The following is a 13,122-nucleotide window of genomic DNA, read 5'->3' as shown; positions in this document are numbered from 1 at the left end:
CCTACACAAATGAAAATTGCACAATTAAAAAAAATTAATTAAAGATTGACAAAAATTAAAAGAATTGATTGCTAGAATTTCATGAAGAGAGCTTCAAAACAATACAGCTAGCACGCTACAATGGTGTTGAAGTCAAATCAACCCGACACCATGAATAATATTGTACATAAAAGTTCTTATCTAATAACTTTAGATAATAACTTTTAGAAAAAAAAGACGATTTCCTATGCTATATCAGAATTCAGTATCATGGTTCTATCATCGAGATTCTAATTGTAGGGCATGATTATCTCTCCATTAATTTCCTTTCTTCCAAACTATACAAAGTAGACTGACTTTTGTGGCTCTCCGTGATGCCATTTGAGAAGGAGCAAACAAGCTCTCTGAAATATCATTTTCTAAATAATGCAAAATTTCTGACCTTTCTTGGCCGTAACAACGGGATAGCTTCAACTTGGAGTCCCGGTAAGAATCCCACAGTCAGCAGGACACCAAAGCCTGAATTTTTTGATGCAGCATCAGCCCAAAAATCTTCTAACATAACCTGCATGCAAATTTGTTGATTACCAACCCAAGAATTCATAAAACCTTTCATCTTTCTTAAGAACAAGAGAAGAAAAAATGTTAAAAAGCGGTGACCTCTTGATGTTCATCAGTAGCAGCATCTCTTCCTATGATTCCATTTGCACAAGACACAATAATTGGAGTTTTTGAACCAAGTTTCGCTGCTAACTGCAACATATACCATACAGAGTAACATAGAATTAGATTAACAAATAAAAAGGAAGAAGTGGAAGTAGAAGAAGGTCAAAAAGAGTTAAAACTAAGAAGAATAAAAAAGAGACATCAAAATATTATTAACTTGTGTTATTTTGTAGCTCGAGTAAACATTAACCCCTCTTCCAAGGGCTTTAGGATCGAGTTTTTCCTTCGTAACAAGAAATAAAAAAGCAAAGTTTACTGATAAATCTTACAAAATTGAGGGTTTCACTCAAATCAACACCACTCCCAATAACATTTGCAATGGCAAACTGGGGTCTAATGGGCTCGGAGAGAACCTTATTCACAACCTCTTGTGATGCAACCTGTTTGATCATCATGAATTAAAACGCACTCAAAGTCAATTCAAGTTTGAGATTTACCATAAAATATAATGGCATTTGTAGGTTTTCATTCGAAGGCCCAACAAACCTTCTGGTCTGGGTTGAGAGAAAAGGCAGAAGCAAGCTTTGGTTTGGAGAGGATTTGATTGCAAGTTTGGTTCCATGATTTGCAAACACAAGCAGCTGATGCAAAGGATGAAGCTGGTGTTCTCTTCAGAATGTTTTGAACAAGGTCTTCGTTTAATGACGCAAAGCCTGTCAATGGCGTTCTTGCTTCTTTAGGTTTCTTCTCCATTAATTGATAGATATCAGTAATGGTGCAACTGATGCTTAACCTCAACGTGAGGGGTGCCAATATATGGAGAGCTCAACAGGAAGTCAATTGCTAACAGTGAAGTCTCCGGCCAATAATCAACTTGGAAGGGACTGGAGGGATCAACAAGCGCGTATGAGGGCACCCATCAGCATTCACATAATTTTTTTTAGGGTTGACTCTTCTTTCTTTCTTTTTTATGATGTGTAAAGGTGTGTTTGTTCTCACGAATAAAAGCATGAATTTCATGATCTTACTGCAGTGCATCACAAATCAGCTGCGAAGCTAAAATAACATCATTTTTTTTTTCTTTTCAAGCAAGCTTGAATATCCTTAAAATGATTTAACTATATATTTACTCTAATACACATTTATATATATTATAGATCTTGAGTATAATATAATGACATTACATGCGATAAATATTCATTTTTTAAAGTAGTTAAGTGTTATTATATACGCCTTAAAATATTGAAATTATAAAAAAAAAAATACATTAAAATATGTGAGAAATATTTCATATATCATAATATTAATTGATTGATATCGAAAGTTAATTCTCGTATGAATCAAAAACCTAAAATGGCTTCCAAAACAACTTTGAATTCTTATACATCGATCAAAGGGAGACTTGAACGATGGTCTCCAAGTGTATTAGTTGTTTGAAACGTGAACAGTTGGGCCTCAGATTCAATATTGGACATTATTGATCAGGGACCAACCAAAATAGACCGTTGACATCCTGTAAGACTAGAAAAGTCGTTCGCAATAATGGTGTAGACATATAATTCAGGAAAGAGAAAGGTCTGATTCTCTCAATACACATAAGGTCACAAATAGTTGTGGATGAGGATTTGGACTTCGAATTAATTGAGGAAAAATAAGGGAAGAGCATGAAAGATTTGACTGTTAGAATTGATTTGAGAAGCGATCCATCGTTTACAAGGTTGCAAGAAGGCAGTCAGAGGATCGTTTGTTTGAATTCTGTATCCAGTCTTGGCCTCTTTTGATTTTGCTTGTTTACAGCCGTAAGTATCAGATTGTCTGTCAATTTTTGCAACAGATGCTTTGGGTGCAGTTTAACCTTAACATTATTTTTTGAAAGCCAAGTTAACTCGAATTTAATTTCAAATAGACAATTCAGGCTCAAATATCATCATTCATCTACATTTATTAAATTTGGTGTGGTTTAATATTTTTATCCAAAACTCAGCTGATTAGGTTTTTAGTTTAGGCCTGATATTAAAAAAAATATTAACTTATAATTTACATGGTTATTTCACTTCCTAAAACTTAAGAGATTGTTATTTTGATTCACTCAGCTCAACTCATCCAACTAGTAATCCAGGCTTTGATATAGGTTAGTGTCGAGTTTAAGACATCACATTCATCCTTCTTTAAAGACCGACCCTCCCTAGTTTAAAGCAAATATCATCATCTATCAACAGTTATTAAACTCGGCTTGTGTCGTCATGTTGATCTAAGATCTGCTAACCTAGTCCCTGGTCTAGGTCGAGTGTTAAAACAAGTTAAGCCAAAATTAATTTAATTTGAACCAATTAACTTAATATGACTATTTATAGTCTGATCTGCTTAATTAAAATCCAGTTTAATTTTAAAAAATAAAATAAAATAACATAATATCATTAATTTATTAAAGTCAACTTGAATAAATTCACCTAACTCATGATTAAGGGTTTGACCAAGGTTATAAATTAAACTGGTTTTAATAAGTTTATATTCATACTTATTTGAAGATATTTTAAAATAATTTTTATTTAATTTTAATATAAAAAATATTAATTTAATATTTTTTTAAGTAAAATATACTTTTAAAATGTATTCAAGTATATTTCTAAATTAAAAAAAAAATCTTTAGTAAGGAATTAGTCTCCCTTGTTCAAAGCAAAATGAAGACGTACAAGTCATCAAGTTCTATCACACTGTCCCTAGCTTCAAAAATTAGTTAAGAGGTCATAATTTTGTTTTGGCAAATCTCAAAGAAACCCCTCGACTATTGGATTGTCATCTTTTAGCTGCAAGCAATTTTGATTTCGTCAATTGAAGCCTTCTATCAAAATTCTTTAATAAAAAAAAAACCAACAACAACCACAATTTTGATGGAATCTGCTATCAAATATGGATGGAAATACTTGGTTAAATTTTTAAAAAACTATAGGCGACACAATTGCTATCCACATGACTCTACCTGGTCCAGATTTGTAGTTTTGTGCAATTTGGCAGGAGCAACTTCCCTTTGCACCTAAGACAATAGTGGTGGGGCTCGATCCTGGTGGATATGAAAGAAAGTGTGACTACTGAGAGAGATTTTACCACTTTTCCAGATGGACTCATAAGATATTTTTGCATCAACTACTGGAAGCAAAGCTGAGGCAGATAGGATTTTTTTTTTTTTTTGGCTTGAATCAGTTTTGGTGGTCTCAACCTGAGCTCAAAGCATCACAAAAAACAGAACCCAAATCTTCACTTCTCGGACCAAAACCAAGATTTCTATCAGCAAGCATGGAAACCTCTTCAGTTCTGTCACTCTCTCAGCTCTCTTTTTTCTTACCGAAACCTTACAGGAACAAAGCTTATCCTTCTTGGCCATGCAAGATACCAAGAACCACTCAACCAACTCGCTTGTACTGCCAAAAGATGTATGTCCCTGGTGGGTGTCACACAGAGAAATATACATCTTTGTGTTTCTTTATCTTTTTTAAGTCTTAATTGTTAGATGTATTATGTAGGATTTGGAGAAGCATCACCAGAGAAAAAGGCAGCAAAAAACCTGCATGATTTCTTCACTTACATTGCTGTTAGAATTGTCACTGCACAGCTGGAGGTTCCTCCTTTCCTTGCTGCTGAAGTCTCATCTGTTTTGTTTATAAGCTTACGATTGTTTATTTGGATGATTTCATCTGTTAACAATTATTTCCCAGAGCAGAGCTATAGCCCCGAAGCATATGAAGAGTTGATGGAGTTTTTGAATAGGCATTCCTTGAATGATGGAGACAAATTTTGTGCTGAACTGATGAGGGAATCTTCTAGGCATAAGGGTTTGGGTAATGCTATCCACACATCTCTTACTGGTTCTTAATTTTCTATTTCTGTTCTTAATTCTTCCTCTCTGACATTATATCCTTTTTTCTCTCAAACGTGCCCAAATCCTATGATTCAAATTACAACATCATGTCCACATTACAGCTATGCGAATCTTAGAGGTCAGCACACTTTTTATTCTTGTTCAAAATTTCATTTTTTTAATCCAGAAATGCCAGCCACATCTGCATGTATTGATCAACAATAATCTGAATCTATGGCAAGCTGCTGTAGGTTCGATCTGCGTACTGTAAGAATGATTTTGAGTGGGACAACTTGAAGAGATTATCAGTGAAGGTCAGAATTCAGTCATTTTGTTTCTGATGCTTCTTGCCATTGATAAATGATGGTGGATAACTCTTCTTATTGTTTCGTGGTTCTTTGGCCTCTTTTTTACAGATAGTTGATGAATCAAACACAAGGATCATGAGAGATTATGTTGTCGAAACAAGCCCCACTAAAGAAAGTGAGAAGTGATCAATCTATATTCACCAGTTGTTGTATCTGTCTGAATCCATCCAGTGTTCTGGCCTGATTACACCATATACCCATGTTATGCAATAGAAATATCCTTCTGATATGAGCTATGATAGCCATTCGAATGGTTAAGGTTCCAAAGTACGATCGCAGGCGTTGGAGACCAAATTATTGTAACATATGAACACAAGAGTTAATTAATGAAGATTACGCTAGATATCTTTTTAATGTAATGCTTTCTAGTAGTCAATCCGTATACATTGTTGACATTTTATTGGTTTCTTTTTCCACATAAAAAGGAAATTGCAAAACAAATATACGAAGTTACAGAAACAAACACAGGAAGTGAAGCAACAAGAAAGACGTCTTCTGTCAACCTGGAACAGAGTGCGGCATCTTCTTGAACCTAATTTGATCAAAGCTCATCCAAGACCATGAATTGAGCAAGACATGAGCTTCCCTTCCTTTGTATTCTTAATAATCAACAAATGCAAGAACTAACTAAACTGGAAGCAAAATTATGTACTGGATGTTTGTCCTGCAAAGTTAATCTGCAGTCGCCTCATGTTCCTTCTGTGGCTACAGACAATAACCAAATCAGAGAGGGTAAACAAAATGAGGGTTTATTGTTTATTGAAAACACAGATGATTCCATGATTGACTAGCTCATACATCGAAAATGAAGAATCATGCTATATATGGAAAACATGTTACCATGGTATAGAGGCGAATGTCACTCGAAGCATGTATATGCCCAGTGCTGAAATATGATTAAGCATATTCTTCAATGTGCTCCACCCTGCAAGTCATTTTCAATATATCATGTCATTTGAGGTTGAAACTTAAGCGAAATAAGAAATTATCAACCACAAATCCATTAAAAAATGTCAAAAAATACCAATTCCTTTTGTAGCAAATTATCAAGACAAGGTACTGTTACTGGTTTGATTATGGGGCAGGTCTTCTAGGTAAAAGCTGTCAAATATTAGATCTAAGGAAGCACAGACACGAATACAAGCTATAGGTAAGACATGATACGGATACGTTGGTACATCAATTCTTGAGAATTTAGGATGTGATACATTGTGGATAGGGAATTATACCAGCAATGTTCATCAATTATTGTCCATCTATAGTAAGTACATTAGTTTAATATAAATTCAAACATGCAAAATATTATTTTTTTCAATATAAGAATGGATGAAACAGCACTAAAGAAGTAACAGGGAGGTCCCAGATATATTTATGGAAGCATTTTTTAAATATCCCAAGTATCCAAAAGGAATTACAATTTTATTAATTTTGAATGCGCTTTAGAAGAATTTCATACGTATCTAGAAATACTGGATCATTTATCGAAATGGAAACAGGCTCGATACGGAAATGTGAGGGATTTTGAAGCATCTGTGCTTCATAGGTTAGATCTAATCCATTCTGTGAGTATTATATGTGGAACCAGCCTTTCCTTTGTTCAATCATGCACAATATGAAAACAATGCTGGTTTTGTGAAGAGAGTCACCTGTACATGTAGTTTCACCATGATACATCCACCTTGACGAAGACCTTTCTCAGACCGGCCTGCCATCCAATTTAATCTTTCAACCATCTGTTCCACATTGCAATACATAACTTCAGTGTTCATAAATTTTTCAACCTGGAGATCATTTTGTTTCTAATCTTCCCAACTTTCAGATGACAAATCACATAAAATCACTGGGAGCATGTTCAAACTCTACATCTGCAGGTTTCAAAATCAACCCAGGATGAAAAAATAAACAAAAAGAAAATATAATACATTAAGTGAGACCACACCGGGTCTGCCAGTAGATGTGGTTGCTAAAAGTGATTCAATTCCTAATTTACAAAATTAAGTTCAGATGATATACCGCTCCATTTTGCAAGTGAAAATTTGCCACAGAATCTAGAGCTTTTCCTCCCTCCTTCTCTTGGAGAAGGTACCTGCAATAGCATTTCATAAAATGAAAAAATCAAGGCTTTATCCAACAACTGAGAAATATAAGGCCACCTCCAACACACCCGGTTATTAGACCTCTGTGTCACTTACTACACATGACCTGTCATTTCTATGAAACAAATAGAACAACTTTATGAGGAAGTGTTCTTTGTACGTAAGGAAAAGGAAGTTACAATTATATGCACCAAAGGCAGAGAAAGTTACAATTTCAATCAATACTGTATGTTGCTTCAACTGCCATGCCCAGAGAAAGTTACAATTTCAATCAATACTGCCATGCCTCGTGACAATTTGGTTCATTTGACAATTTCAATTAGAAATATAACCTTTTGCAGGGGATTCAAAGCCCCTGGCCAGCAGTTTCATTAGAGTTAAATGTTAAAGTTCTCTTGCCTGGCACACAACCGCATTAGAGGGGGCTTCAAGGCGCAGAGTAATTCAGCTGAACTGGTCCACTCATAGCTCGTTGATGTCAGCATGTTCAGCATCACTTCCATGCCATTTTTTCCAGCACAAGTCTCCCTACAGACTGAAGTGTGTTATCCATCTATAGCATTTTGATGCAAGTTCTTAATTAGTCGTAGTTTTAAGAAATATAAGAGAAGCAACTGTTGATACTATGATGAGACTATGATATCATGATGATTGGCCCAAGATGACCTTTGAGATGTCATGTACAAAAGCACTGCAGTTTTGAGGAAAACAGAGAGCAACAAGGATCATGTATCCATATTTTATCTGCTGGAGACTGGACCTGCCACCTTTCAATGTCGTTCAATGAGATTCTTACAGCTTCTTTCAACACAAAGGTAATCTTGGACCAATCATCATGATATCAAGCAAGTGTTTAGTAATGAGATACAGAAGAGATATAGAGTTTAAAATAACAAACTCATTTTTCAATCCATTTTTCTTTGATTTTTTATGGATTTTTTATGGTTTTTTTTCCCCTTATTCAGCAATATTTTTAAGCAAGTGTTTGGTAAGGAGGTATAACATGTTTTTGGCAAAGTTTTACATAATATTTTTAAGCAAGTGTTTGGTAAGGAGATATAACATGTTTTTGGTAAAGTTTTTCATTTAAAAATATATTAAAATAACATTATTTTTTTAATTTTTTATTTTATTTTTTTATATCAATATATAAAAATCACCGAAAAAACAATTAAAATACATTAATTTAATACCTAAATTACTTTTAAAAAAATATTTTGAAAAACAAGTCAACTAGAAAACAAACCACTTAATAAATTTGATTTATATTATATTAATCTTCAATTCTTTTGATTTAAAGTATGGTTTTCAAGAAACTATGAGTGCTGTGTAACCATTTACTAGTTTTACTCAAAGGTTGCAGCTGCAATAATTCTTTCTAATCCTTAATGTTTTTTATTTGTTCAATCTAGTTTCTACTATTTGAATACAAACATTAGCATTGAATGTTTTGTTTGTCATCTTGATCTGGTTATGTGACTGTATCTTCATTCCCGACCAATTGATCGATTACTTTGGATTTCTAATTTTTTTATAATGCTCATTTATTTATTTGAAATATGTCTTTCAATAATTAAGATGAAATTTGTGATTTACATATCTTTCAATAATTAAGATGAAATTTGTGATATACATAAAATCAAATCAAGCAATTCAATTCATATTTGTAATTGAGAAAGTTTAGTTTGAAAACAATAAATTCATTCAATTTTATTTTATTTATCCTATATTAAAATATTAAAATTTAATTACAAAAGACATAAATATAGTTTTAGTGATTTATAAAGTTCTTGAAAAAACAATAAAACAAAACTAGGAGTAATCCTATATTAACCAAAGCTAAAACAAGAGGGATTTCTACTCTAGCTTACAAGTAGAACAATGTTTTCATGATTCTACCTCTCATTCTAAAACTTATGACCTATGCTTGATTTGATAAATTTTCTATTGTGATTTTGTTTTTTAGCTTTATTTTTAGTTGTCATGATTCTGTTTTTTTATTAAATGCATTGATACAGGTCGTATCATTCTATTTTTATATTTTGATGACATAATTATTAATAGTAATGATATTGATGGTATTTTAGTGTTGAATACAAAGTTGGTTAGACGATTTGAAATGAAAGATTTAGGTTATCTTTAATATTTTCTAAGTATTGAGGTAGTGTACTCATTTAGAAGTTCTCTTTTTTCTCAATCGAAATATATTGCAGATATTCTTGAGCGGACTAGACTTACTGATAACAAGACTGTAAATACACCTATTAAGGCTAATGCAAGGTACTCTTCTTCTCATGGTTTACATCTAATAGATCCTATTTTATATCGTATTATTATTAGGAACTTAGTATATCTCATTGTTACTCATTTAGATATTGCATATATTGTTCATATTATTGGTTAGTTTGTTGCTTCTCCACTACTATTCACTGGACAACTATTCTTCGTACTTTGTGATATCTTCGAGGTATAATTTTTCAGAGTCATTTACTTTCATCCATCTCTTCTTTGGAGTTGCGTGCATACTTCAATACTGATCATGGTAATGATTTTATAAATCACAAGTTTGTTACCAGATTCTGTATCTTTTTAGGTGATTCTCTTATTTCGTAGAAGAGCGAGAAACAGTTTATTATTTCTTAATCATCCACCAAAGCAAAATATCATGCCATGACATCTACTACACAAAAGATTGTTTGGTTATGTTGGTTACTTGTTGATACTTTGCCTTTTGTTCCTTTTTTCTTGTAGATTGTTGATTTCTTTACCAAGGCACGTTCTATCTCTCACTTTTTTTTTCTAGTTGGCCAACTTTCAATGCTTGTAGTTGTCGTATCATAAAGTTTGAGGGGAGATGTTAAATAATATTTATATAAACTTATTTATTAAGGATAGAATAATATTTTCAGTTTAACCTTTTTTTTTTGTATTTAGGTTAAACTAAGTATTCATAATAAACAGATTATTGAGAATTCTAACTTTATTTTTATATTTAATCTTACTTATTTTAACACTATTATCATCTAGGGTTTGATTCTTTTAGAAAGATATAACAAAATAATTTATTATTAATGAATCAATTTAGTGGTATAAATGGCTATTTTAGGATCTAAAAGGAAGGGATCTAGTTTTAAAACGTGAAAGTTAGCCTAAAAACATCATTATTGGGGGAGGAGGGGATTGATGATAAAAATCTAGTGATAAAAAAGGGATGATGATAAAAAAAAAAAAAAGAGCCATGATGATAAAAATCTAATGATAAGAGTTGTTATCACCTTTAGCTTAAATGATAAATGATTATATTTTTTATAAAATTTAATGTATTATTTTTATCTTTAATACGATGATAAAAATCTTAAAAGCTTAGTATCAATCATGGGTGGATTCGCTACTAGCTAGTAAATTATTAGTTTGTTATTTTTTTAATTTATCTTTATTTTTATTATTACAATTAGGTAATATTTTTTAATAAATAATTTTTATACTTAATAAATAAATTTACCTTTTAAATTTGCAGGTAGAGTAAGACAATCAATAATCACACTAACGTGTTTGGTATTGTGATAACTTTTGTAGTTGTAGTTTGAAAAAAGTTGTTTTATAAAAATTAATTTTAATTGAGATTAGTTTGGTATTTATATATATTTAGTCAAAACTGTAGTTGAAATTAAGGTTAAATAAAAAGTAGTTTAATATGTGTTTGGTTAAACATACTTCTTAAATTGAGGTTATAAAATAACTAAAAAGATATATATTAATATTGATGGTTTTTAATTTAAATATTGTAAATTTAACTACTACTATTACATCATTAAATAAAAAATATTTTATATCAAATATTTTTAATTGTTCCACTAACTTATCTACAATTTCATCACATATGAAATTCATCATAAAAACTATAGTTTTTATAGTTTTTTTAATGTGCAATAAAATTAGGTAAAATATCATTAGAAACAAAATTAAAATTACGATCAAATTCTACAAATGTTAAGTCATCATGCGAACTCCTTTTAATTTATATAGTGTTATTGAATAATATTAGATACTAATTTTTGAGTAAAACATAATTAAAAAAATAAAAAAAAATCAGATCGGACATAATTCAATAAACAATGAAGTCACTATTTATATAAACAATAACTGAATTAATTTACTTTCCACTATTCCTATAAATAGTGCCAAGTGAATTAATCCACTCGACAGGGTTTAGATAATAATGATTGCTAAAGAAATATAAATTGAGTGGGCCTTGAGTTTTTTCTTTCTCTTAGCAACATACAGGAAAAAGTAAAAAATAATAATTTTTTGTTTTATTAAAACCGGTGCAAACTTAATTTTTAATGAAACTATCTTTAAAATTTATATTTAAAATATTTATCAAATAGTTAGAAATTGTGGTTGTAACACAACACAGTTCCAACCACAATCAATAATTTTTATACTTAATAAAATTAAAAAATTACATGTGGATTGTTTAAAATAAGTTGGCAGAGTATAGCACCCACACAACATATTTTTGCATATTTAACCAGCTACACATAATTAATTAAATTGTTGGCATGCATGAGTTTAAAGCAAAACTAGAAATAATAAGTTTTATACTCTATATTATTTCACAAAAAATGTTTGTAGACAGCTATTTTCAACCTCAAAAGTATGGTGCTCATGTGTTCTCCTACTTTTAATTCATATCTTATAATTCATGAAAATGACAAAAACTAGGTGGATCTTTGCCAGCTGTGGGATTCTTTGCCTCCATTCTTGCATTAAAAAAAGGTTGAATGAATATATACAATAAAGTTCTGTCACTTGAATTCAGCATATATAACATATATAGTTCAGCATCAACCGACTTTGCTAACAATTACTTTTTCTCTGCCTTCTATAAAAGTTATTAAATCTGTATAGTTCATGATGGGCGGATTAATTTGAATCAATCAAAACAACAAAATAATGTTATTTTAATTTTTTTAAATGATTAAAACAAAATCCTTTTTATTTTATTTTTAAAAAATAATTATCATAAGCTCACCCACCACAACAATTAAGTTGCTCCAAATAAATTTTAATTTGTTTTTTTTTAACCAAGTGTATACTAGGTTTAGATTGACCCGCTAAATTATGCCAGATTTACTAACAATATTGCCTAATATTATCTCAAGTCATTGTTGATTGAGGGTGTCTCAACACCCGACTAATTTGGAAGAAAACATTATGACTTGTCATTTACAATGGAAGATGGAATAAAATCTGCATAATATTATCTCCTGAATTGTTTGTATAGAGTTACTGTGGTTTTATAATTTGGATGGTCAATTTAATAAATTAACCTGGTTTAGTTAAAATCAATATAATATATTATTATTTTAATAATATTTTAAAAAAATATTGTCTTGAATTTTTATGAATCAAATAATATTTTTACCAATTATCTAGATTATCTTTAAATCCATCAAGATAATTAGGTGAATCAAGTCAACCTTTATGTAATTTAAAAAAAAAATATTAGAAAAATATCAACAATACCTTTGATGTTTCTTTTGTATGTTGAAAAAAATCGATTTGACTTGCATCATAGCATGAGTCAACAGTCTAGTAATTATAAAAAATACTGAAAAAAATCAATTTTTTATTGTGACTCTAAATATAAAAGATTATGAATTAGAACAATGTAAATACATTGTTACCCTTGCCAAAAAAAACTTAGACTTGAAATTAGGGATATAATTGTCTTTTCTAAATGAGATATTCATTATTACAAAATTGACTGGGAACAAAATGAACTGGAAATGTTTTTTTTTAACAATGTGATGACTATTTTTTTTTAAAAAGCACAAACAATTAAGATTTAGGTGAAGGACTCTTTTACCTTTTACAAAAAAAAATAGTTAATTTATAATAATACCCTTAAGAGAGGAAAAGAAAATTAACATGGGAGGAGGGGCTTTTTCAAAAAATAAGATGATAAAATTACCTTTGTATTTTGAAAAAAAAATTAGGACTACTTATGAGAATTTTTTTGTTTTTTTATATTTTTTTGTTGTAATTTCTCAAGTAGGGTTAAGGATAATTGAGTATTTTAACATGTATAAATTACTATTTAAATTTAAAAATAGTTGGCGTTTATGGCTCTTAAATTGTAGTAGGGCAGCAT

The 13,122-nt window shown here is 30.6% G+C and overlaps 3 protein-coding genes across 5 annotated transcripts; 1 reads left to right on the top strand and 2 right to left on the bottom strand.

Annotated features, from left to right (window-relative positions):
* Positions 1-92: 92 nt before the first annotated feature.
* On the bottom strand, positions 93-1,692 carry LOC105109535 (F-box/LRR-repeat protein At5g63520-like). Its single transcript, XM_011004273.1, has 4 exons — positions 1,192-1,692; positions 975-1,085; positions 640-732; positions 93-544 (listed from the first exon to the last, which is right to left on the bottom strand). The coding sequence occupies exons 1-4, from the start codon at positions 1,396-1,398 to the stop codon at positions 392-394; spliced, it is 564 nt and encodes a 187-aa protein (XP_011002575.1). The 5' UTR covers positions 1,399-1,692; the 3' UTR covers positions 93-391.
* Positions 1,693-3,760: 2,068 nt separating this feature from the next.
* Positions 3,761-5,228, top strand: RBCX1 (Chaperonin-like RbcX protein). Its single transcript, XM_011004269.1, has 6 exons — positions 3,761-4,087; positions 4,167-4,261; positions 4,364-4,481; positions 4,624-4,640; positions 4,753-4,815; positions 4,918-5,228. The coding sequence occupies exons 1-6, from the start codon at positions 3,940-3,942 to the stop codon at positions 4,993-4,995; spliced, it is 519 nt and encodes a 172-aa protein (XP_011002571.1). The 5' UTR covers positions 3,761-3,939; the 3' UTR covers positions 4,996-5,228.
* Positions 5,215-7,786, bottom strand: LOC105109534 (malonyl-CoA decarboxylase, mitochondrial-like). Of its 3 annotated transcripts, XM_011004272.1 has the most exons (6): positions 7,523-7,786; positions 7,365-7,480; positions 6,883-6,955; positions 6,516-6,602; positions 5,710-5,794; positions 5,215-5,574 (listed from the first exon to the last, which is right to left on the bottom strand). In XM_011004272.1, exons 2-5 carry the CDS (start codon positions 7,466-7,468, stop codon positions 5,780-5,782), a joined length of 279 nt encoding a protein of 92 aa, XP_011002574.1. In that variant the 5' UTR covers positions 7,469-7,480; positions 7,523-7,786; the 3' UTR covers positions 5,215-5,574; positions 5,710-5,779. The 3 variants fall into 3 exon arrangements, 2 of the variants coding, with proteins under 2 accessions (XP_011002574.1, XP_011002573.1); XR_839276.1 differs by lacking the exon at positions 7,523-7,786 and having other exon boundaries at positions 6,883-7,080; positions 7,365-7,512; XM_011004271.1 differs by lacking the exon at positions 7,523-7,786 and having other exon boundaries at positions 7,365-7,512.
* Between the last annotated feature and the right edge of the window lie 5,336 nt (positions 7,787-13,122).

The sequence above is a fragment of the Populus euphratica genome, unplaced genomic scaffold (genome assembly GCF_000495115.2).
Source record: "Populus euphratica unplaced genomic scaffold, PopEup_1.0 scaffold220.1, whole genome shotgun sequence".
Classification (NCBI taxonomy): domain Eukaryota; kingdom Viridiplantae; phylum Streptophyta; class Magnoliopsida; order Malpighiales; family Salicaceae; genus Populus; species Populus euphratica.
The sequence above is the reverse complement of the archived record's forward strand: the minus strand, read 5'-3'. Positions and strand labels throughout refer to the sequence as shown.